Source organism: Peromyscus maniculatus, chromosome 8 (assembly GCF_049852395.1).
Source record: "Peromyscus maniculatus bairdii isolate BWxNUB_F1_BW_parent chromosome 8, HU_Pman_BW_mat_3.1, whole genome shotgun sequence".
In the NCBI taxonomy this organism is placed as follows: domain Eukaryota; kingdom Metazoa; phylum Chordata; class Mammalia; order Rodentia; family Cricetidae; genus Peromyscus; species Peromyscus maniculatus.
In genome coordinates this window covers 89,955,012-89,980,678 of record NC_134859.1, presented here as the reverse complement: position 1 = coordinate 89,980,678, position 25,667 = coordinate 89,955,012, and the positions used below count along the sequence as shown (strand labels likewise).

The window sequence follows — 25,667 nt, the reverse complement described above, 5'->3', positions numbered from 1 at the left end:
GTGATTTGTACCAATTTACATGTGTGTCCAGGCTGTGGCTTTAACATTCTAGTCCTCATGTTCTGAGGTCCTCTGTTTAGTATCCTTTTTCCCCTAGAAGAGGGGGCTGTGATTAAACCCAAGGCCATATGCGACCTAGGTATGAGCTCTAGTGTGGAGCTGTGCACCTTATCCTCAACATGTTTTTTTTTTTAAATTAACATTTATATGTATTTAAAAGCTCTTCACATTTACCACTTGACATATATCTCTAGAGAGGTAATGAGATGGCGAAGGCCAACTGGGAAGAACTTTGGTACTGAGGCCACGCCAGTCAAGGAACTAAAGAGACCCAAGCAGGGGGACAGTGTTGGCTCTCAGTAACCAAATGTGGATCAGAAGTAGCCATCACGTAAGCCAGACAGGGTGGCCCTCACCTTTAATCTGGCAGAGGCTGGAGGATCTCTGTGATCTGAAGACCAGCCTGTCTCCACAGTAAGTTCCAGAACAACTAAAACTACATAGAGAGACCCTGTCTCAAAAACAAACAAAAATGGAGGTTCAAAGCACTGGTGTGGTGATGCCATGCCTCAAATCCCACCGCTCAAGAGATGGAAGCTGGCCGGCGTCAGGAGATCAAGGCTGATTCTCAACCCTATACTGAGTTTGAGATGAGCCTGGGCTACATGTGACCTTGTTTCAGAAACAAAATAACAACAAAAATGAAAATTGAGGCTCAAGTGAGCACATTGTTTGATTTTTCAGAGAAGCCAGAAACAAGGATGTAAAATTTTAGGCAATTTACATTTTTGGAAAACATGGAGGTCAAACAAAACCCCCGGGAAGGAGGGCCGCCCTTTTAGTTCTTACACCTGTGAACTAGCCCGCAGGGCTTGGCTTCAGGTGAAATTTGATCCGCAAGTCGTCTCACTTGTTACAGCTTAATTTTTTTTCCTGGCCAGGGGCAAAACTAAAAGCTTGTTCATCTGGAATTCTAGAGTACAGGAATGGCCAGCCCTTGACTGCACAGAGCTGCCTCCTCTCCCATGTCTTTGGTAAACTGTCTTTTGTCATCCAGTCTCACTCTATTTAAAGTATTTAGGGGAATTTCCCGTTTCTTTTTTTTTCTTAGAGATTATTTTGAATTGTTTTGTCTCTGTGTCTGTATGCAGGTATGTGCACATCAGTATAGGAGCTCACAGAGGAGTCGGGTCCCCAGGGGTTGGAGTTACAGGTGGTTGTGAACCCGATGTGGGTGTTGGGGATCCTCTGCAACAGCAGTACAAACTCTTAACCGCGGAGCCATCTCTCCAGCCCCAGTTTTCCTTTTATTAACTGGCAGCTTCGATCAGGGGGAATTCCAGTTCATGCGCATTTTTAAAAAGTCTTGTCACTGGGGTCTTGCTGGGATGCAAGGAGTTAAGAGGAAATGGCCTATTAGGGTTTTGCTAATCCGAGAAACCCAGGACCTCAAAACTATGTAGCCCGCCTGTAAAAGCCACCAGGCGGGGATGGTTGGCCGAGAGGCCCCGGAGGTTCTGCCTGCAACTGCAGAGCAGAACCTAGAACGGCCATGAGCATCCCGAGATCCGCTGGACCAAGGCCCTGACCTAGCGCACGAGATAGCGGCGGAGCTCTCCGGCCCGACCCGGGGAACTCAGGTGAGGCGTGTCTCCATCACGCCGTTAGTGGCCGAGCGGCTCCCCGGAGAACCCCGCCGGAGGGAACGAGCCCGCAGCGCGCCAAGTCAGCAGCAGCCCACCCGGGGCTCCCGGCTCCACGCGCTGGGGTCCTCCCGCCACCGCCGCGCCCACCGCGCACGGGACCGCCCGCCCGGGAGCGCGCGCAGCCGGCCACGGAAAGTTGGCGCCCGCGCGGGGCCGCGCGCTCCGGGCGCCCCCCCTCCCACCCGAGGCGCACGTGCCGCCGCGCCCCCCGCTCCCAGGCCCAGACGGGACGCCCCCACCCCCACCGCGGCACGCAGTGCGCAGGCGCCTCCCCGCGGGTCCCGGCGGCGGGAGGGAGCGGGAGCGAGAGAGAGAGGGAGGCGGCGGGCACGGCGGCAGCGGCTTCAGCCTCGGCTGAGGGCTGAGGCGAAGGAGGCGGTGGCGGCGGCGGCGGCGGCGGCGGCGGCGGTGGCGGCGAGGCGGCGAAGGTGATGGCGACGCGGGGCCCATGAGGCGGCGGCCGGCGGGACGGGCCGAGGCCCGGCGGAGGAGGAGGCTTCGGGGACGCCCACCGCCGGGTGAGCGGCGGCTTTGAGGGGGACCCGGGCCGGGCGCGGCCGGGCGAACTCTGAGGCACCTCGAAAGCGGCGGCGGCGGCGGCGGCGGCGGCGGGCCGGGCTCCCGGGAGTGGCCGGGCGGGAAAGGTTGCCGCCGAAGGCTTCCCGCCGAGCCCCGAGGGGCGTCGCCACCCGCGTCCCGCCGCCGTCCCCGGCGCGCCCGCCCTCTTTGTCCCCAGGCGCGCGGTTCCCAAATTGGGAGGGAAACGGCTCGGGCGGGCCGGGGGCGGGCGGCGGGGCTCCCGCAACTCCTCAGGCGGTTGGGGGCCCGGCCCGGCCGGCGCTGGGCGGCTGGTCTTTGTCTGGCGACGGCGGCCGCTCCTCCGCGGCGTGCTGCGGGGTCCGGCGGGTCCCCCCGTCTCCCTCGGAGGTTTTGACCGGAGGTTTGGTGCGAGCGCTGCGGAGCGGGAGAGGGGCTGGCGGGAGGACCCGGCTCGTCGCCTCTTGCTGGACGTCTTTTCTTCGCTTGAGATGACTTTATCCTCACTTCGTAAAACTTTGGAGCTCTGCTGGGTTTTTTTTTCCCCCGTGTGTGTGTGTGTGTTTTAATTGTTCTTCGTGGAGTCTCCAGATTGAAAGCAGAGCGGAGGCGCTAATGCTGTGATTGGGCTGGCTGCCGCGTTTGGAGTTTTTGAGTTGAAGAGATTTATGTCACTTGTGTTTAGAATTTGGGGTCTCCCGCCCCATCCCACCCCCACCCCTTTGCGATTGTTTGGGATTGCTTTTCTTTTGCCAAGTTGAGTTCGGTTTTTCTCATTTGAAGACATTTTCGGTCCTCGAGAATTGGCCGTGCTACAGATTTCAGTGTGCTCAGGCTTTTATTTTGTCCTCGTCAACACTAAGTGAAATCGAGGAGATCAAGGTAGACCAAGTCTGGATAAGATATCTTATCTGTGTCTTAAGTCTAAAGGTGTCTGTTTTTTGTTGTGCACTCTTACAAGTGGAAATATGTGAAAGCGCTGTACAAAGCTATGCAAACGAAAGATTTTAATTCTCTGTTAAGCAGAAGTCAGTTTGTTTGTACTACATGAGTATCTGTAAGAAGAGAATTAATACGGTAATTTTGGAATCAAATCCTTCGCCCTGTAAACAGTTTGTGGGTATTTTCCAGAGCAAGAATAAAAGCAAAGAGAAAAAAAAAAAAACCCTACAAACTTAATTGTTTAGCTCCTAACTAAATTAATTGTGGATTTGTGTTAAATTTGCAGGTTTCTTTTGGTGTGAGCAGGGATTTCTTTGCAGTTATTTTGAGTTTCTGAAGGGCTGTGTAATGGCAGGATGCTAGGAACTAGAACAGACTCTTCTGGGTAAAGGGTGAAAAGCTTTTTTAAACCAATCCGTTACACCAGATCTTCAGTGCAGAGTACTGTAGGCAAAGGGCATTTCGGAGAGAAAACAGGCAGTAGACGGTTTATAAATGTGTCTTGATTTGTCATAGTCCCAAACCGTTGGTTTCATTCTACCAATTCTGTTCCTTTGGAGAACGCTGACCATACAGCTGAAGGATAGAAGACAAGTACTCAGTGCTAGTTTACAATGCAGCAGTAAATTCTTGTTTCACAAAGTCTGGAGTTGTCAGCACACCTTGGCAAAGGTTTTATCTTTCAGACCTGTGGAATGTGTTTACCTAAAAGGGTTTTCCTAAAAGGATGAGATGATCTCATTAAAGATAACATTTTATTTTTTTATTTTATTCTTTGAAGCAGGGTATTAATTGTGTGATACGATTGGAACTGGTGATCTGGAACTTGGTATTCATCCCAGGCAGGCTTTGAACTCTAGTTCCTACTGCCTGACCCTCCAGAGTGATGGGGTTACAGGTGTGTACCACCACAGGTGGCTCATTCAACAAACTTTTTGTGATGCTGGAGATTGTACCTGGGCTTGACATATGCTAAGCATGTGCTCTGTCACCAAGCCCTCAGCCCCAGCAGACTTTTTCCCCATTAAGTACTTGTGTGGCAAGAACTCGAAACTGAATAAACACAGATGAGTACCATCTGCTCAATGAGTTTTGTTGTTGTGTTTTGTTTTCCAAGACCAGGTTTCTCTGTGTAGTCTTGGCTGTCCTGGATCTCACTCTGTAGACCAGGCTGCCCTTGAACTCACAGAGATCCGCCTGCCTCTGCTTTCCAAGTGCTGGGATTAAAGGTGTGGGGCACCACTGCCTGGCTCCTCTCAATGTTTTTAACGTGCAAAAAAGTTTAGCAGTCTGGTAATTATCTAAAAATCCTTGAAAACATGTACAAACTTTTGGAATAAGTTTGTTTTTCCTCTATGGAAGTGGAATAAATTTCACATACTATTCTTATCCTCTAACCTCTAAACAATGTTTAACTTCCATAGTTATATGGCTTGTTTTATCCACATTTTTTTGTGGGAGCTAACTGGTTTTGACTGAAATAATTGTAACCTCATGATGACTTGTAACATACTCCTTTTGAGGAGTTAAGTGGACTTAGACTCTATTTTTAGGGGATTCCTTTTGACTCATTCTTGGAGCTGGGATTCCTGATTGCCTATCCAGGGTAGGTTTCTATGTGGACTTAGATTCCACCCTGAAGTACGGCCCCCTCTAGGGTTCTGATTTTGCTCCAGCTCTTCCTCAGGTCCCTCTCTGATGGTGGCCGTGTCTTTACCTGATAATCTTGGTCTTAGTCCTTATTCTTTCTCTCCTCTCACTCTGAACTTGACCCATTCTCGGTCTTCAGTTACTAGATATGTTTTGAATTTTGTTGTGTTTTTGAGACATAGTCTCATTCTAGTCCGGGTTGACTATGAACTCATGGCAGTCCTGCCTCAGTCTCTCCATGTGCTTGTAGAATTGGAATTACTGGTGTGTGCCGCTGTGCTTCATTGGTGTATACAGGGCTGGAGAGTGAGCCTACAACATCTTGGATGTTAGGGAAACACTCTGCCAACTAAACTACACCTCCAGCTTGCTTTTATAGCTCCCTTTTCTTTTCCTTCCTTTCTGTACTAGGGATTGAACTCACAGAGGGTAGACAAACCCTCTGCCGCTGAACTACATCCCTAGCCCTGCTTATATACTTTTTCTTATTCTGTGTAGCCTTGTCATACTTTCGTCTTTTCCCTACTTCTTGAAAGTTCAAAGCTCACCCAAAGAGTCTTTGCACACACTCCATCTATTTCCTTTACCCTAGAGGCAAGTCGTTATCCTTACTCCTGTCAAGAAACCTTTCAGGACTAGAGAGATGGCTCAGCAGTTAAGAACACTTGTTCTTAATCCCAGCACCCGGGAGGCAGAGGCAGGCGGATCTCTGTGAGTTCGAGGCCAGCCTGGGCTACCAAGTGAGCTCCAGGAAAGGCGCAAAGCTACACAGAGAAACCCTGTCTCGGAAAACAAAAAAAAAAAAAAAAAAAAAAACAAAAAAAAAAAACAAAAAAACAAACACTTGTTCTTACAGAGGACCTGGGTTCGATACCCAGCACTAACATGGCAGCCAACCATCTATAACTCCAGTTCCAGGGTATCTTAACACTGTCTTCTGACCTTGCAAGCACCAAGCACACAAATGGTGCACAGATACACATATGAGCAAAATACTCATACACAAATAATTAAATTAGAAAGAACCTATCTTTCTAGTTTAGCCCAGGGACCTCTAAAATACAGTACTCTTCTAAGAATCTATGCCTATCTGGAAGCCTTGCTATTACATATTGTATATTCTTTTTCTTTGTGTGTGTAGGTCTCCCCCCCCTCCCCCGTTGTTTGGAGATAAGAGTCTCCCCCTATATAGCCCAAGTTGACCTCAACTGGTCTTTGTGCCTTAACCTCAGGTACTAGGATTATAGGTGTGTACACCTGGTTTAAATATTGTGTTTGTATGTTTACAGTCTTATATATGGATATAGTTAGTGATGTTTTGTTGTGGGTGGTTTGTTTATTTAAAGATTTATTTTTAATTGGACATGTGGCCCATGCCTTTAATTCCAGCACCTAGAAGGCAGAGGCAAGTGGATCTGTTAGTTCAAGGACAGACGGGACTGTACGGTGAGACCCTGTCTCAAACAAAACAGAGCTAGAGAGATGACTCGGGTTAAGAACACCAGCTACTCTTCCAGAGGACCTTAATTTGATTCCTAGCACTCACATGGAGGCTCTTAACCTTCTTAACTCCAGCCCAGGGAATCCAGTGTTCTCATCTGGCCTCTACAGGCACATACATATATGCAGGCAAACACTCTTACACAGATGAGTTTAAACAAACAAAAATACTTATTTTTATTTTTTGTGTATATGTGTGTGCCTGATAACCAAGGAGACCAGAAGAAGGCATTAGATATCTAGCTGCTTGTGAGCCACCCATGGTGGGTGCTGGGAATCGAACCCAGGTCCTCTGGAAGAGCAGCCAGTGCTCTTAACTGCTGGGCCATCTCTCTAGTTCCTGATATTTTGTTTTTAAAGCTGTTTTTCTAACTTGTCAAACTTCAGTGATGTCTCAGCCTTCCATGTGCTGATGTTGGTGTGTAGTGGTGGTGTATCTGAGTGCTAGAACACTCACTAATGACGCTCAAGGTTTGATTCCAGCATCAAAAACAAAACAAGCCGGGCGGTGGTGGTGCACGCCTGTAATCCCAGCACTCGGGAGGCAGAGCCAGGTGGATCTCTGTGAGTTCAAGGCCAGCCTGGTCTACAGCTAGTCCAGGACAGGCGCAAAGCTACACAGAGAAACCCTGTCTCGAAAACCCCCTCCCCCCAAAAAAAAATCAATCAAGAAATCAAAAAATAAAATAAAAACAAAACAAAAAATACCATGTCCCACCCCTCCCCCAAACAACTAGTTCACATAAACAAATGTACTATATTACCTGTAATATAATATGCATAACATTGAGGAATCATATTTTCAGCAGGATCTTAGCTAAACTTGAGCAGACTGTCAGGTGAAATAAAGATTTTTTTTTTCCTTTTGACACATTGCATCTAGTTTTTAAATCTTGCCTTATTTTGTTGTATGTTTTTGAGACAGAATAACTTAAACTCTACAGTCCAGGCTGGCCTCATACTCATAATCCTGCTTCATCAGCTTCCCAAGTCAGGCTCATGCATTATTGATTTTATCCCATTTTCTAATGTATAATTAGTAACCCATACTAGCCTCAAACTTAGACTATTCTGTCTCAGACTCCTAGTACTGGGATTACAGGTGTGAATCACAAAGCCTGGCCTAGGACATCTTATTTTGAGTTTGGGAAAATAGTTAGGAATTGTGGTTTGAATAAGAGTGGCCCCCATAGGCTCCTATATTTGAATGCTTACTCATCGGGGAATGGCACTACTTGAGAAGATTAGGAGGTATGGCCTTGTTGGAAGAAGTGTGTAACTGGGGGTGTGTTTTAAGGTTTCAAAAGCCCAAGCTAGGCCCACTGTTTTTTTGTTCCTGCTGAAGAACCCTCAGCTATTCCAGCAAAATGTCTGTCTGTCTGCACACCACCATGCTCCCCACATAATGACAGCGGACTAAATCTCTGAAACTGTAAGCAAGCCCCATTAAATGCTTTCTCTTGTAAGAGTTGCTGTAGTCATGGTGTCTCTTTACAGCAATAGAACACTAAGATGGAAATGGTAGCGATAAATTTAGAAAAAAATGAATTGTGATTCGGAAGCCATTGCATCCTATTGTACTTAAACTAGAATGTAAAGGTGGAAAATATGTCTATGATTTCAGATACCTAAGAAAAATTATTTGTGTATGATTTATGGTTTGCATCTTAGGTGTTCCCCTAAAGCATGAGTTTGAAGGCTTTGGTCTCTAGCTGAGATGCTGTTGGGAAGCTTTGGGAGCTTTAGGAGGTGACAGTGTGCCTTTGGAGGGTGTGTTTTGACCCTCTGTCTTTGTACTTCCTGGCTGCCATGTGAGCAGTCCTGTCTCTTCCCCACACTCCTCCGATGATTCTGTACGTCCAAAGTAATGGTGCCAAATGACCCTGGACTGAGACTGATACCACAAGCAAATCCATCCTTCCTCCTTTTTTAGTTTATCGTTGTTGTTCTTTGTCAGTGGAAGCTGATGGATGCTCAGTGGTTACAAAGCTTTTTCTCTCTTTTTGTTTTGGGTGTTATGAAACAGGGTTTCATGTAGTCCCGACTGACTTCAAACTTACCATGTAGCTGAACATAGCCCTGAATTCTTGATCCTTCCGTCTCTACCTCCTAGGTGCTGGGATTCCAGGTATGTACCACATCCTGTTAGAATGAGTAACTTTATTATTTGGACCACACCAGAGCTCTCAACAGCTAGGAGCTTTGTTTCCAGCTGCTTTTTATATGTTTTTCACAGGGAAACTGTCCCCTCACTCTGGAGGTTTGAAATTGCATATATATATGAGCGTAATTTCTTAAGACAGGAAAAATAAAAAGGAGATCTGTGCTCAGAATACTGTTCTTAAATTCTAATAGCTAATCTTAAAGCCTTAATGTAACATTTTGGTTTTTAAAAAGTGTGTCTAGGACTATATGTTAATACTACAAGATAGGTCCATTGAGCTTGTACTGAATCTCATGGCATGTTGTTATTCCAACAAAAGAACCTTTGATATGAGAGAAAGTGATTAGAAGATGAAAATTGTATAACATTCACATTGCAAATAAACATTTAATGGAACTTGTAATTGAAACTGATTTTTTTTTTCCTACTGTATATATGCAGGGGGATTAAGCCCTGAACCTCCTGTGTGCTAAGCAACTGCTCTACTCTCTTGATCAAAATCCTCAACCTCTGGTGGCTGTTTTAATCAGTCTTTCAAATAAAAGTAAATTCCTTCCAATGCTCAGTAGTGGATGAAAATCAACAAAGAATAATGGCAGGGACTGTGGGTTTTCAGGGACTCTTGGGTTGAGCCTGGTAGCACAGACTGTGATATCAGCACGAGAGGCAAAGGCAAGGAGATGAGGAAGACTTCGGAGGAAGTTCGTGCCAGTCTGGACTACGTGAAACACTGTGCACAAAAACTAGTCATTTAAAAATAGGAAGCCGGGCCTTTAATCCTAGCACTCGGGAGGCAGAGGCAGGATCTCTGTGAGTTTGAGGCCACTGTGGTCTACAGGGTAAGTTCCAGAACAGGCAAAGCTACACATATAAGCCCTGTTTTGAAAAATCATTGAAAAAAGGGGTGGTAGTGTGTGGAATATTAGGTGTGATAATCCCCCCCCCTTTTTTTTTTGTTAAATTGTGTATTTGCGTGTATGTGTACAGGCAGGTCCATGCCATGAATCACAGATGAAGGTCAGAGGACAGCTTTTTGCTTTTGTTTTTTACTTTTTGGGACCAGAGAGTTACAGACAGTTGTGAGCTACCATGTGGGTGCTGGGAATTGAACCCAGGTCCTCTGGAAGAGCAGCCAGTGCTCTTAACTGCTGAGCCATCTGTCCAGCCCCAATTTTTTTTTTAAATAATTTTTTAAAGATTTATTTTATGTGTATGGTGTTCTATCTGCATGTACACCTATGTGCCAGAAGAGGGCACCAGATCCCATTACAGATGGTTGTGAGCCACCATGTGGTTGCTGGGAATTGAACTCAGGAGTTATGGAGGAGTTGCTAATGCTCTTAAGTGCTGAGCCACCTCTCCAGCTCCCAGAGAACAACTTTGGGGAGTTGGTTCTTTCTTAACCCTGTTGAGACAGGGTCTTTCTTGGTGTCTGCTATGCTACATATCCCAGGCTCACTGCCTTTGAACTTAGGGGCTCTTCTTTCCACTTCCATCTCCATGCAGGCATGCTGGATTACAGATAGATGGTATCAGGAGTTCCCTAAGGATTGAATGACGTTGTCACGCTTGTGCTGCTCACTGAACTACCTTACTGGCTTCCTGGTAATGTTTTATGCTTCATCTTCATGTTGGTCACTTGAGTGTTTAATCTGTGAAGATTCATGAAGGAGTGTGCTTGTGTTTGTGCTGGAGTTAAACATGGGGCCTTGTGCGTGCTAGGCAAGTGCTCTACCGCTGAGCTAGCTGTACCTCAGCCCTATTTATTCATCTTACCATATTCTTCAGGAAGTTTACCAAAAAATCAGGATTGTGTATAAAAATTCAGGTTGAAGAATTCTTTTGAAAATACACCAGCCTCTCACAGCTGGAGCTAAGCTAGTCCTCTTTGGGGGTACCTGTGGTCTCCATTTGTTGTAGGCCTCTCCTCCTGTTTAGTTAGTTACTCATATTACCTTATTGCTATCCAAAGAGTTAAAGTGTTAAAAAGAGTTTTATTGAGAAATAATTGAAATCTTACATGTCACTCATTTTCTTTTAAGATTTATTTTTATCTTAAACCTGAATTTCCAGCTCACTTATTTAAAGCATCCAAAAGGGGCTGGAGAGAGAGCTCCACAGTTAAAAGCACTGGATGCTCTTCCAGAGGACCTGGGTTCAACCCCAGAAACCACACAGTGGCTTACAACTGTCTGTAACTTCAGTTTCACGGGATCTATTGCCCCCTTTTTTTGGCCTCTGCAGGCACCAGGCACACATATGGTGCACTGACATACATGTAGGCAAACATTCATACACATTAAAGAGAAGAAAATAAACTACCAAAGGAGGATAGACAGGCATCACCACAGTTAATTAAGAGTAGTTGGTTCCTCTGAGAGGAACAGTTAATATCCTAAAGTGATATCACCACCCCTCAGACTTAGACAACCACTAATCTACTTGCAGTCTAATTACAGGTGCTTGAATTTGTCTAGATAATTTTGCATTTTATCTAGATAATTATAGATATTTGAATTTTATGTTCTGTGTTATAAAAAATTAGAAGACAGGCTTGGTAGCACATGCTTATAATCCCAGAACTTGGGCAGCTGGGGTAGAAGGATTGTAACGTTTAGGCTATGGCATATTTAGCAGGGCTCTGTCTCAATATTTCTTGGGTGGGTGCTATTTCATTTTATATTTCCACGTACCACTGAGAAAAGTCATGGCAAGAAGAAATCAGGGAAGGAACCTGGAGGCAGGAACTGAAGCAGAAGCCATGGAGGAATGCTGTTTACTGGCTTACAAATATGTATTTTAAAAGATTTTTTTCTATTTTATGTATGTATGCCTGAGTATGTGCTTTGTGTACCACATGTGTGCAGGAGTTCTCGAAGGTCAGAAGAGGGCATTAGATCCCTTGGAACTGGAGTTACAGGTGGTTGTGAACTGCCATGTGGGTGCTGGAAACTAAACTGATGTCCTCTGCAAGAGGAGCAAACACTTAACTGCTGAGCCATCTCTAACCCCTCAAAAAATAATTTAAAAAAATAATTGTAGATAAGGGTTGATACACACCTGTAATCCTAGCATTTGAGAAGTAGAGCCAGAAGGATCAAGGCTAGCTAGGGCTACATAGTGACATAGTGAGACGCTTTCTTGATCTCCCCTCATCCCTACCCCCTCAAAGTCATTGTGTATTATTTTATTACAGAGGCTTATAACATTATATAAAATAATATAAAATATTTTTGTTTTTTGTTTTTTCGAGACAGGGTTTCTCCGTATAGTTTTGGTGCCTTTCCTGGAACTCGCTTTGTAGCCCAGGCTGGCCTCGAACTCACAGAGATCCACCTGTCTCTGCCTCCCGAGTGCTGGGATTAAAGGCGTGCGCCACCACCGCCCGGCTTTAATATAAAATATTCTTATAGCCAGTATTCTGTATTTATTTAGGAATAATTACAAATGTAGTATTACCGATCAAAAGACAGTATTTTAGAGTTTTTTCTTGGTGAAGAGTGGCATTTGAGAGAAGGTCTCTGTTAGACCAAGTGTCCTTGATTGAACTGTGGCTGTCTGCCTCTGCCTCAGATGTGCCACTGTGCACGGCAGTGTTTCAGTTCTTGATAAATATTGCTCAGATGTCCTCGAGAAGTTTGCCAGATCACACTTACCATTGCTGTATGATATTAGAACGTCCACAAACCTAGTAATATTGGAAATACATTTATTTGACATGTTTACTTTTCAAGACTGAATAGTATTTAGAATTCTCAATTTGATCTAAGCTTAGGCTGTTTTAGACGTGGATACCAGTACTGTCCTTTTTGAATGAAGACAGCCCCACTTACGAGGCATTGTGGATGAATGTGGTATCCCATACTTTTCCAGCTGGTTCCTGAATGTTCTTGAATTCAAACAGAATGGCTCTTTGCCAGTGTAAATTGGCACTTCAGCCCACAATGGTGTGTTTTATTTCCTTGTTGGTTGTTAGAGCCAACATTTCAGATGCCTCTCTTTTCAGTTGGTTTTATAATTTGATTCATGATAAATTATATTTTGTGTTTCTCAAATGTTGTTCATAGCCAGGAACACTTTTGAAAACAAGTTGTTTTTATGTTTATGCCACATAGATTACTGTTTGCCTGTTAGCTGCCATAATTCTTTTTCTTAGAAATTGTCACTAGCTAGTTATTAAGCATCTATTATCACTGATGTGGAATTAACTTCCACTTAAAACGTTCCAGTTAAACAAAACTTCATTGTAAACCCCTTAATTGATTCCTTGTCTGCACTATAAAGCATACTCATTCAGGGATGCGAGTCACTAGCGCAGTTCTTAATGGATTGCTCAGCTCTTGATCTGGGATGCCCAGATAGTGAGTTCATAACTTAGTGAGCCTGTCTTCAATTTTTTTAGTTTAGTCCAGATTTTCTGGAATGACTGTTTGGGAAATACCTTTTTTAGGGGGTGAAGTTGAGACAGGGTTTCTCTGTGTAACAGTCTTAGCTGTTCTGGAACTTGCTCTGTAGACCAGGCTGGCCTCGAACTCACAGAGATCTGCCTGCTCCTGTCTCCCGAGTGCTAAGATTAAGGCGTGCACCTCCACCTTCCAGCTGGGAAATATCTTTATGAAAATTTGACATCTTATTATTGTTAATGTCACTGCTGTTACTTTGCTTCCTTCCTTACCCTGGAGTGCTGAATTCTTTGTAATTTTTCAGTTGTTTTATGAATTTTATTGTGCCAGAGATAATATTAAGCAATATGAACCTTAGAAATTAGCTAGTTTGATATTCTCCATTTATGTCACAGTTGGAAATATGGAAAGGGGATGGAGAGATGGTTCAGTGGTAAAGAGCACATACTGCTCTTGCAGAGGACCTCAGTTCGGTTCTTAGACACCTGTAACTCAGCTCCAGGGAATTTGAGATGCCTCTGGCCTTCGTGGGTACCTGCATTCATATGCATGTGTGTGTGTGAAAAGAAATATGGAAAATAAGACCTGATTCTTGAAGCACATGAATCACATTTTGAAATCACTGTCCTTGGTTCCTAGTCCATTCTGCTCAGTTTCACAAAATTTAGGGTTAAGATTCAATCCTTAGTTCATCTATAGATTTTTGTTTGTTTGTTTGTTTGTTTGTTTTTCGAGACAGGGTTTCTCTGTGTAGCTTTGTACCTTTCCTGAAACTTGCTTTGTAGACCAGCCTGGCCTCGAACTCACAGAGATCCGCCTGCCTCAGCCTCCCGAATGCTGGGATAAAAGGCATGGGCCACAACCGCCTGGCTAGATTTTGTTTGTTTTTTGAAGCAGGGTTTCTCGGTTGTAACCTTGGCTGTCTCCTCAACTCAGTGAGTCTACTATGCTTTGTTTGTTTTTCCCTCTTTGCTCTGAAAACCCTCCAGTTAGCTCAGATAATTAGAGGTTTCATGTTGTTCCCTCCTCTCAGGCATTTCTGTAATGTATTGCCTATTATTTAAGGAGTGAGTAACTACTGTTTATAGATTTCCCCCTTAGTGTTAATTAAGCTATACAGACATACATTCAAGATCATGTTATATTCCAGGATGGCCTCGAACTAATGATCTCTTGCTTTAGCATCCTGAGTGCTGAGATTATAAATTTGCTACCATGCCTAGTCTGTCTGACTTTTTTAAAAAATTTATTTTACTTTTAATTCTGTGTATATGTGTGTATCTGTGTGTGGGTTTGTACATGTGAGAGTCAGATCTGGAGGTGGAGTTACAGGTGGTAATGAAATGCCTGATGTGGGTGCTGAAAATTGAACTCAGGTCCTCTACAAGAGCAGTGTATGCTGTTAACTGCTGAACCATCTTTCAGGCCTCTATCTGGCTTTTATTTTATTTTAAAATTGATTTTATTTATTTTATGTGTATGGATGTGTTGCCTACATGTATGTCTGTGTACTACATACATGTCTGCCTGCAGAAGCCAGAAGGCATTGAATCTCCTGGAGTAACAGGTGCTTATGAGTCACCATGTGGCTGTTGGAGATTGAATCCGGGTCCTCTAAAAGAGCAGCTAATACATACGTACGTACGTACGTACACACACACACACACACACACACACACACACACACACACACACACACACACACACACACCAGGATGTAGTGGCTCACACTTGTGTTCTCAGCACTCAGGATACTGAGTGAGTGGGATTCCGGAGAGCTCAAGGCAAGACTACAAAGTAAGACCCTTTCTTACAAAAGAAGAAAAGAAAGAAAGAAAAGAAAAAAGGAAAGAAACTGCTCAGCCCACTGTTCCCTTGCACTGTTTCCAGTTAGCTTTTTTATTTTAAGGGTAGGGAAAGGAAGCTAAACTTGGTAGCACTTGCCTGAGTCTTAGCACTCAGGAGGCAGAGGCAGGAGGATTGCCTCGAATTCTACAACAGCCTGATTTAGCTAGTTCTCGGCTAGCCAGGGCCAACTCAGAAATGCTGTCTTGAAAACCCAAAAACCAAGTGTGTAGATAGATGGATGGATGGATAGATTGATGGATTGATTAGAGGAGGTTGATCACATTTCTTTGTGTTGGCTTTTGTTTTCCTCAAAAAAATATGAGAGCCTTAGAGAATCTGGGATTGGGCTGGGACCACATGGCTTAAGGTGCAAGTTTAAAGAGCCATGGTCAGAATGAAACATCTCTGGGAAAACAAGCAAATTGGTTTCTAAAAAATGTTGGACAGAGGTGAGAAACTGAAACTTGAAAGAAAAACAGTTAAGTTCCAGCCCGGCATTCGGGCTGATGTAGATTCTGTACAACATCCTGTCTCTGAGTAAGCCATCCACAGACAGACTGATGAAACGGGGATCCAGAAGAAGTCTGAAGGGTGTCACAGGCTGGACAGGAGCAGGTACTAGAGAAATACATCAGTCCATGTGTTGATCAGATGTTTATTTAGCACTTAAAACCTGTCTTTCCCTAGTCCAGATGCTGAAGTAAGGGTCTGGCCTTTGTCTTTTAGGGGGGCTTCCAGTCAAGTTGAGGTGACAAGATAAAAAGTTGAGGCACTCATAATAATGATGATAATGTGTTTGGTTTGCCTTGAGTCCAGACACAGCTCTCAGGACTTGGTATGTACACAGTCTGCATATCCCCCCTTTAACAGTGTCTTGGGCTTGCTGTTCCCAAACTGAATATACTGACTTCTCATGTCCAGGCATTACCCCAGCCAGCCATCCCACCCCTCCTGTCGAAAGGACCCTTGCAGAATTTTTGTTTTGTTTTAAGCTTTAATTGATTTATTCCACATTTAAGATGTAGAATAAACTCAAATTTCCTGGTCTTACCAAGTTTTTTATATGTATGTTTGCTTGCTTTTCAGAGAAGCCTTTTTTTCTTCATGTTTATTTTATTGTACGTGTGTTAGTCTTATGCCTGAATATCTGTGCACCATTTGCATGCCCTCGTTGGTGCCCAATGAGGTCAAAAGTTGTCAGACCTCCCTGGAACTGGAGTTCAGGATGGTTGTGAACTACCATGTGGTGCTGGGAACTGAACCTGGGTCTTCTGCAAGAGCAGTACGTGCTCTTAACCACGAGTCATTTCTCCAGCCCCAAGAGTTTCCTTTATAAATCAGATCCCAAGGATTGGGATAAAGTCCTTTTCACATGAAAACTGTACGTAGTCCCCTTTGCAGTGGGTATGTGAGTGATGCTGGGAGTCCAGCACAGGCCCTTCAGCATGCGAAGTGAGCACCTTACCACTGAGCTACAGCCTAGCTGTATAGCAGAATTCATCACTAATAAGTGCCGGTACTCCAGAGCAAGACTGGCTAACTTCCTTTTCTGGTTTACAATCTTTAGTAGTTAGATGATCTTAGACAAATTACATGCATTATCTGAATCTCACTTTCTCGTGTTTATGATGATCCCAATAATAGACTCTACCAGCCCAGATAATCCAGACAATGTGATTTATACTTAATTTTTAAAAATCCTATGAACTTCGCTTAAGAGAAAAATGCAGTAAGTTTTTACTTGATTCTAATAGTGTATAACTAAGAAAATTGTTATGAATTTTGGGTCTAATGTAATTCAGTGGTAGAATACTTCTAATGTAAGACAAGGTAGATTTATATCTTAAGTTACTTGGAAAATAGACTAAAAATAACATATTTGGTTTCTGTCCAATAACCATTATATAAGCAAACATGGCAAACATGGATTTTCTTTAGTGTGGGTGTGTGAATCGTTTTGAATTATGGACCACCATGGGCTGTAGTATTCTTTTTTAAAAAATTATTGTTGGTTCTGCTGTTCCTTTGGAAGCCCATGCTTCTTTATTTTAGAAAAAATTACCTGTCACCCATTTTATGTGATGTTAGAATTAGTAAAACATATCATTTACATAGAAAGAGATACAGTAAAATGCTGAAACAGGCTGTTTTTTGTTTTCGTTCCCCCCCCCCCCCCCAGCCCCGAGACAGGGTTTCTCTCTGTAGTTTTGGTGCCTGTCCTGGATCTCGTTCTGTAGACCAGGTTGACCTCGAACTCACAAAGATCTGCCTGGCTCTGCCTCCTGAGTGCTGGGACTAAAGGTGTGCACCACCACTGCCTGGTGTTCAGGCTGCTTTTTAAAATCAGCTTTATAAAGCAGGGCAGTTGTGATACACGCCTTTAATCTCAGCACTTGGGAGGCAGAGGCAGTGGATCTCCGAGTTCAAGGCCAGCCTGGTCTACAGAATGAGTTCCAGGAGAGCGAGGCTATACAGAGAAACCCTGTCTCAAAAAAATCATCGTATTTAGTGGAGTTTGGGGTTTCAAGGACATGGTGCTAGCTTCTGGTTAGTTCTGGTGAAAGTCTGATGGTAGGGCACCTAGGCAGCAGGAGACTGTGGTAACAGATCACCTCACCAGACAGGAAGCAGGAGAGACTCAGGGCTCAGGATCAGACTTTTATACACAGAATTCAGTGGAGGGGACCAGCATTCCCTCCTGAAGTCAACATCCCAATGGCCTAGAGACTTTCCATTAGGTCTTTTTTACAAATTTTATTTTGTTGGGTTGGGGATTTAGCTCAGTGGCAAGGCCCTGGGTTCGCTCCTCAGCTCAAAAAAATTTATTTATTTATTTATTTATTTATTTATTTATTTTTATTTTTTCCCCTCAAGACAAGGTTTCTCTCTATATCCTGACTGTCCTAGAACTTGCTCTGTAGACCAGGCTGGCCTCAAATTCAGAAATCCGCCTTCCTCTGCCTCCCAAGTACTGGGATCAAAGGTGTGTACCATCGCCATCTCACTTGGCTATTCTAAGGAGTAAAACTCCAATATGTGAGGTTTAGAGGGAGAGACATTCAACATAGCAAGAGAAAACAAAAACAAAACAAAATTATTCATTCCTAAGCTCCTTTGTAAGATGCCATTTTTTTAATGTAGAAAAAGGTATTTTTTAAGATTTTTTTTGTTTTTTGTTTTTGTTTGTTTGTTTTGGTTTTTTCAAGACGCGGGTTGGGTTTTTCTGTGTAGCTTTGCGCCTTTCCAAGAACTCACTCTGTAGCCCAAGCTGGCCTTGAACTCATAGAGATCCGCCTGGCTCTGCCTCCTAAGTGCTGGGATTAAAGGCACGCGGTACCACCGCCCAGCCTGTTTTTATTTTATGTTTTGCCTAATGTGTACATGTGTGTAGTATGTGTGCCTAGTACACCCAGGCCTTGGACTCCCTGAAATTGGAGTTGGAGTAAAGAGCTAGTGGTGAGCCGCCATGTGGTGCTGGACACCAGCCTGGTCTTAGGGAAGAGCAGCAGTGCTCTGAACCATGGAGCCATCTCTCCGGCCCTAGAAATCTGTTTCTTTTTTAGTTGTTTTTTTTTTTTCTGTCAGATTTATTAATTTTATTTATATGAGTGTTTTGCTATATGTATGCACATCATATATATGCCTGAGAAGGTCAGAAGAAGGCATTGAACCCACTAGAACTGGAGTTACAGGTCGTTATAACTGTGTGGGTGCTGGGAGCTGAGCCTGAGTTCTCCACAAGAGCAGCAATTAGTCCTAACCACTGAGTCATTCTCCAGCTCAGTTAATGTTGTTTTATACTGGGAAGTCCACATTGATAAAGACTGGAGGAGAGGATGGAGAGATGGCTCAGAGGTTAAGAGCACTGGCTGTTCTTCCAGAGGTCCTGAGTTCAATTCCCAGCAACCACATGGTGGCTCACAACCATTTGTAATGAAGATCTTGCTCCCTCTTCTGGCCTGAAGGGATATATGCAAGCAAAACACTGTACACATAATAAATAAATAAATTAAAAAAAAAAAAAAAGACTGGAGGAAACAGCCAGGCGGTGGTGGCGCACGCCTTTAATCCCAACATTCAGAAAGCAGAGGCAAGTGGATCTCTGAGTTCAAGGCCAGCCTGGTCTACAAAACAAGTTCCAGGACAGCCAGGGATGTTACACAGAGAAACCCTGTCTTGAAAAACTAAAAAAAAAAAAAAATTATCTTATTATATGGATGCTTTGCATGTATGTCTGTATTCCATGTGTGTGACCGGTGCCCAGTGACCACGGAGGCCAGAAGAGGACTCCAGATCTCCTGAGACTGGAACCTTGCATGGTTGTGTACCACCATGTGGGTGCTGGGGATTGGAACTGTGGAAATGTTCTTAACCTCTGAGCCGTCTCTCCAGACCACTTGTGGGATAGTTTCTCTTAATGGTGTTGGTTTATCTTGCCTCCAGAGAATTAAGAAAAAGGATGAAATAATTTATGCATTCTGTCTATAGAGGACAAAATACCAAGATTCTCTTCTCTCAGACATTTTGTAGTCAAGAGCATAAATTATAGGGAGACCTGCACCAAAAACTTGAGGATGTGAATATAGGATGGTGTGATTCTATAAAAAGCCCATGAAAGTAAGGCTGGAATGATTTAACACTCTCCCTTTCTCTCAACCCTCCTTCCCAGGGGCCTCATGTATTCTAGGCTGGCCTTGAATTTGAACTTACTCCTGATTCTCTTGCCGCCACATCCTAAATGCTGAGTTACAGGTGTGTGCCACCATGCCCCATTATGGGTATTGGAGATCAGATCAGGGCTTTGTATGCACTAGGTCAGCACTTTACCAACTGAGCCACAGCCCCAGCATTTGGCTTGGTTCAGCATCCCCCCCCCCCCCCCCCAACACACACACAGGGTTTCTCTGTGTAGTTTTGGTGCCTTTCCTAGATCTCAGTCTGTAGACCAGGCTGGCCTCAAACTCACAGAGATCCACCTGGCTCTGCCTCCCGAGTGCTGGGATTAAAGGTGTGTGCCACCCCCCCACCCCCCCACCCCCCCCCCCACCCCCCCGGCATTTTTATATAATTTTTTATTAAAAAAGTTTTTCTTTCTTTTTACATACTAACCCCTGTTCCCCCTCGGGATTTTTGCTTTTGAGACAGCGTCGCACTTTGCAGTCATGGCTACACTGCATAAAAACAGGCTCTGCCCTGAGTGCTGAGATTAAAGGTTATGGGCCACTAGGCCCAGTCTCAGCAGTTGTTGTAAATTTATAATGTTAATAAAATGATAGTAATGAAGGAAGTTGGTGCCATATGGATGATGTTTGACCCTAGCTTTTCAGAGTTACACAGCTTGATAATGGATACTGAATCCTCCTACATTGGTTTGTTTTGTTGTCTTGAGACAGTCTCACTGTGTAGCCACCTAGCCTAGAACTGGCTATGGAAAGCCTTCTGGCCTCCAATTCACATTTGTTTTGTTTTTCAAGCTCACTTTATTTTGTTTTTAATCACAGTGCAGGTGTTTTCTTTCTCCGACTTTGTGAGCCATTGGATCTGTAAATCACCTCCTGTGGAGACTGGTGTTCAGTGACTGAGCCAGCTGTTGGGTGTTTCAGCTGAACAGCTTGCTCCTACTTGGCTGCTCAAATCCTAGTGAGAAGTGTTGGCTGCGGCAGAGCCAGGGCTGTTGGTAGCCTGCTTTAACCTTGCAGTGCTGATGCTTCTGCTCTTTGCTGTAGTTGTCAAACTTCTTCAGTGTCCCGAGTGTGTTTGTTTGTTTGTTTTAGCCGCTGTCTCACTTTTAACCCCGGCTGGCCTGGAATTCTAAGAGATCTGCCTGTCTTTGCCTCCCTCTTCCAAATGCAATTAAATACTCCACCATGCCCAGCGATTTTGAATTTTCACAAATTATTCATTTCCCTATTAGGTTTTCTTATTTTTTAATTAATTTTATTTACTTTGCCTGCACGTATGTATGTGTACTATGTACACTTCTGGTGCCTGCAGAGGCCAAAAATGGACATTGGCTCCTCTGAAACTGGAGTTGCAGACAGTTGTGAGCTGCCATGTGGGTGCTGAGAGTTGAACCCAGGTCTCAGAAAGAGTAGCCAGGGCTTTTAACTGCTGAGTCATCTCTCCAGCCCCCTATCATGTTTTCATAGAGCCTGATGAGCTAAAAACTTTGAGGTCACTGTTAATTTCTCCGTCACTTATTTTGGGAGGAGAGTCAAGCCTATTTCCATCTCATTCTGAGTGACCCCCGGAGCACACAGAAAACTTTGTTTCTTCCCGAAAATGACACGTTAGTGATTCATTGTTTTCTGTGGGAGGAAGCTGATGACCTGCTCTTTTCTTTTTCCCTTCCAGAGAGACTTTGGGAAAGTAACAAACAAAATACTGTTTCTGAAAGAAGGTTTTGGGTAACAAGTTCTGGATAACAGGTAAGTTTGGAGTTACTTGGTGGTGGTGATTTACCGAAATCTCTGCAGTGCGGTGGGAGGGGAAGAGTTGAAAATGTAGGTGGACTCTGTGTCAAATGTTGTGTTAGGAGTTTAACGTGTGACTCGGATTCTAGGCATAGATTTGAGGATCTTGGAATAAAATTATCCTCTAACATGCTGTTTTTAAAGATGGGTATGGTGACAGACACCTGTAATCCCAGCATTCCAAGACTGAGGTGGGAATAGCTTGAGTTCAAAGGTCAGCCTCGGTAACATTTGACTCTCTGAAAAACAAAAACAAAAAATCAAAAATAAGACCTGGGCATGGTGGTGGATATCTTTAATCCCAACACTCAGGAGGTAGATCTCTGTGAGTTTGAGGCTAGCCTGATCTACATAGCGACTTCCAGGACAGCCAGAGCTTCATAGTGAGACTTTGTCTTAAAAAACTAAAACAAAAATATGCTAATTTTTAGTGCATTTGCCTACCAGTTGGATTTGCTGCTCTCGTGGATCAGTTTAGCATACATTTCTTTTTATATCCATCATTAAATTTTTTTTTTGTTCTAAGAGCTTCCATTGTGGGCTTTTAAAAATAAAACCAGGGTTTGCTCTGCTGTGTGGCCTAGTAGGGACTACTCCCTGGTTCCTCTCTCTATTAGTGCTCATCATTGCCAGTTATTGACAGCTGTCGTTCCTTAATTACTTGTGAAAAAATTTTGAGACAGGGTCTCACTCTATATCTCTGGCTGGCCTGGAACTCACAGAGATCTGCTTGCCTCTGCCTCTCAAGTGTTGGGATTAAAGATGTGTGTCACTACTCTTGGCTTTTTTAATTACTTCAACATTTTGTTAGCTGGTCTAAAACTTAAGCTTTCTAGTAAACTGCCTCTTCACAGTGGAATCCATCCCATTTTATGTTCTCAGTGGTAAACTGTGACTGGACCAGAAAGCTACCCCGGTGCATTATTTTGTTATGTGTAGTGCACAGTGTCTAGATGTCCCATAACATAGTAATATATATATAGAATACAATGTGCTGCATCTGAGGGATAAACTAGGAAAGCACACAAGACCTTCTGTGTCTAGACATGAGTACGGTGTGCTATCTTTCCTAAAGCTGTTAGAGCGAGATGTGAGTATCGTCCAACGTTTGTTCTACTGTGAGTCCTGAAGTGAGTTACGTTTCAGGGTTACAAAGTCCCTAGAAATACTAGGAATTAAAATTCACATTGCTATGGTTTGATTATTTGTTGGGCACCAAAAATAGAAAGCTACTTTTAGCATTTGTTGATTTTTCCCCCCCACCTCTGCTTGGTACTTTTCCACATACCAGGGCAAACCAATTCCATCACCATGAGTTGGAGCTTCCTGACTCGCCTGCTAGAGGAGATCCACAACCATTCCACGTTTGTAGGGAAGATCTGGCTCACCGTGCTGATTGTCTTCCGAATTGTCCTGACTGCTGTAGGAGGAGAGTCCATCTACTATGACGAGCAAAGCAAATTTGTGTGCAACACAGAGCAGCCGGGCTGTGAGAACGTCTGCTATGATGCCTTTGCACCGCTCTCCCACGTGCGCTTCTGGGTGTTCCAGATCATCCTGGTCGCAACTCCCTCTGTGATGTACCTGGGATATGCCATTCATAAGATTGCCAAAATGGAGCATGGCGAGGCAGACAAGAAGGCAGCTCGGAGCAAACCCTATGCCATGCGTTGGAAACAGCACCGGGCTCTGGAAGAAACGGAAGAGGACCATGAAGAGGATCCTATGATGTATCCAGAGATGGAGCTGGAAAGTGAGAAAGAAAATAAAGAGCAGAGCCAACCAAAACCGAAGCATGATGGCCGGAGACGAATTCGGGAGGATGGGCTCATGAAGATCTACGTGTTGCAGCTACTGGCCAGGACTGTGTTTGAAGTGGGCTTTCTAATAGGACAGTATTTCCTGTATGGTTTTCAAGTCCACCCATTTTATGTGTGCAGCAGGCTTCCTTGTCCTCATAAGATAGACTGCTTTATTTCTAGACCCACTGAAAAGACCATCTTCCTTCTGATAATGTATGGTGTTACAGGCCTCTGCCTATTGCTTAACATTTGGGAGATGCTCCATTTAGGGTTTGGGACCATTCGAGACTCACTGAACAGTAAAAGGAGGGAGCTTGACGATCCGGGTGCTTATAATTATCCTTTCACTTGGAATACACCATCTGCTCCCCCTGGCTATAACATTGCTGTCAAACCAGATCAGATCCAGTACACCGAGTTGTCCAATGCTAAGATTGCCTACAAGCAAAACAAAGCCAATATCGCCCAGGAGCAGCAGTACGGCAGCCACGAGGAGCAGCTCCCGGCTGACCTGGAGACTCTGCAGCGGGAGATCAGGACGGCTCAGGAACGCCTGGACCTAGCCATCCAGGCCTACCATCACCAAAACAACCCCCATGGTCCTCGGGAAAAGAAGGCCAAAGTGGGGTCCAAATCTGGCTCCAACAAAAGCAGTGTTAGCAGCAAATCAGGGGATGGGAAGACCTCCGTCTGGATTTAATCTTGGTTGGGCTTAAAACTTGGGTTTTCATAGTTTATGGTGAGCAGCGGCTCGCTGAATAATGACTTCCATTGAGTAAACATTTGGCTCTGGTTATCTTCAGGGATGCTGTTGGCTCATGATCCAAACTCAGGGGACTCTGAAGGTGGAGCTGGGATGAGTGGGGAAAGGGAAACACAGTGTTCCCAGGCACATGTTCTCAGCAATAATACAGTTGCAGAACTTTACATTGTGTCTTCCAGATCCAGAGAAGAACAGATATATTTAAATCATTCTGTTGAACAGTTTTTGTATGTACAGTATTATGGTACATTTTTTTAGTATGATAACTTTTTTTTTGTATTTGTACATTGGACTGCTGTAGTTATACTTTTTTATATTAAAAGAAAAATCCTTGTAAATAATGCCTGTTAAAAGCTAGTGTTATTACTTTGTTTAGCAAATGTTACCTTGTGATTAGAATTGTAGTAGATGCTACACTTAATAAAAGTGCCTCTCATGTTTTGGGAAAGATTTAAGATTCATAAGGAAACTGAGGGAGAAATACCAGTTTTCAAGTTGTTGGAAGAAGATCCCTATTAGAAAAAGGTTGAGATCTTCTGCCTGGGAGTTCTTGGAACCTCCTTCCTGTGACCAGAGTTGTAGCTGTTCTTGGAATATGTTTCCAAAGGAAGTACATTTTTACTACAGGTTTCCTTTAAATACCCAGCATGGCTGTGTGCTTTGATAGGGTGCTGACCGAGGTCTTCTAAGACTGAGAAGCAAGGATGCTCCTGTGTAGCAGTGTGGGTGCCCACCAGTGTGACTGTGTAGTGCCGTACGCTGCTCCTCAGTGAGCAAAGACACGCCTGGAGAGTGAACCCTAACAGTGAGTGAGGTGGTAAAGCTCTTCCACTTGCCCAGAGTCTCTGTCCAGAATTGCGGCTCTCTGGTTTCTGAAGAAGCTGGTCATGAATATTTTCTATATTTGTTAGCATTAGAAATAGAAACAAAAATTCTCTTAGATTAAGAATACCCTAAGCTACTTGTATTGAAAATGAAAATGGCAAAAGACCTAAATCCAGATGCTTTATTTTAATAGTTGGGTGTGAAATGTTCATCCATGTCTGCCAATACGGGTTTCTATCTGAGTGGCTGTTCTTCAGTTGAGGTCAGTACTTATTCCCTGTTAGCATGTGTGTGTGTTAATAGCAAGGATTAATGCTCATAAACTTGTAATCTGCACTGTTTTGCCGTCTTCAGTCTCACACCAGATTGGAAGGCTTCGTTCCTCCTGTCATACTCCTGGTTTGTCTTGAAGTGCGGAGTCTCTGCACACAGCTTTTCAAGTAAGCCGAGCTTCTGGTCCAGCAGTGAACGTCTCATGTGGTGTCTTGCTCTTTCTAGTAGAAAGTCTCTGCAGGCCACCTCTCATTTTGAAATTCTGCCGAAGTTTGAAACGCCATCTTCTGTTATTTAGAGCACTGTGTGCTCACTTGCCTTTGCTGTTGCCTGGCCCTTCCCCAAGCCCACTTTATCTTTTGGGTATTTATTTACTTACATTTATTTACTTACATTTGCTTTTTTTTAAAGATCTTTAAACTTTAGCCTAGAGTAGATCTCATCATCTCTAACCTTTTAGCCAGTTCAAGGGGACTTTTCAGAAAATAATTTATTTTTATGTATCACGAGCAGTTAATTAATAGATACACAGTCCTTCCAAACCAGTTCATTAATAGGGAAATGAATATAATTCTAACAAGACAGGCAAGATGTTAACCACTGAAGTCTAGCTAAGATAACCCAGTTCTCGCATTGCTAGTGCGTTCAGCAGATTTCTTAATTGAAGGACACAAAATGCACACATACTCCAGCTCCTACCCAGAGCCTGAGGGGGAACAGAGTGGCCTGCCAGCGGAAAGCTTGAGAATCGGAGCGATAGGGGAAGGAGTCAAGCAGAAAT

The 25,667-nt window shown here is 44.0% G+C and overlaps 1 protein-coding gene across 6 annotated transcripts; it reads left to right on the top strand.

The window, feature by feature from the left end:
* Nucleotides 1–1,472: 1,472 nt before the first annotated feature.
* Nucleotides 1,473–24,236, top strand: Gjc1 (gap junction protein gamma 1). 6 transcript variants are annotated; one of them, XM_076543452.1, is made up of 4 exons: nt 6,011–10,104; nt 15,477–15,585; nt 21,105–21,178; nt 22,515–24,236. In XM_076543452.1, exon 4 carries the CDS (start codon nt 22,535–22,537, stop codon nt 23,723–23,725), a length of 1,191 nt encoding a protein of 396 aa, XP_076399567.1. In that variant the 5' UTR covers nt 6,011–10,104; nt 15,477–15,585; nt 21,105–21,178; nt 22,515–22,534; the 3' UTR covers nt 23,726–24,236. The 6 variants fall into 6 exon arrangements, with proteins under 6 accessions (XP_006970643.1, XP_076399566.1, XP_042138842.1 ...); XM_006970581.4 differs by lacking the exons at nt 6,011–10,104; nt 15,477–15,585 and adding an exon at nt 1,473–1,640; XM_076543451.1 differs by lacking the exons at nt 6,011–10,104; nt 15,477–15,585 and adding an exon at nt 2,076–2,224.
* The last annotated feature ends 1,431 nt before the right edge of the window (nt 24,237–25,667 follow it).

Coding starts and splice junctions, on each gene's coding strand:
- Gjc1 (XM_006970581.4), top strand. CDS start 22,535: ATGAGTTGGAGCTTCCTGACTCGCCTGCTAGAGGAGATCCACAACCAT.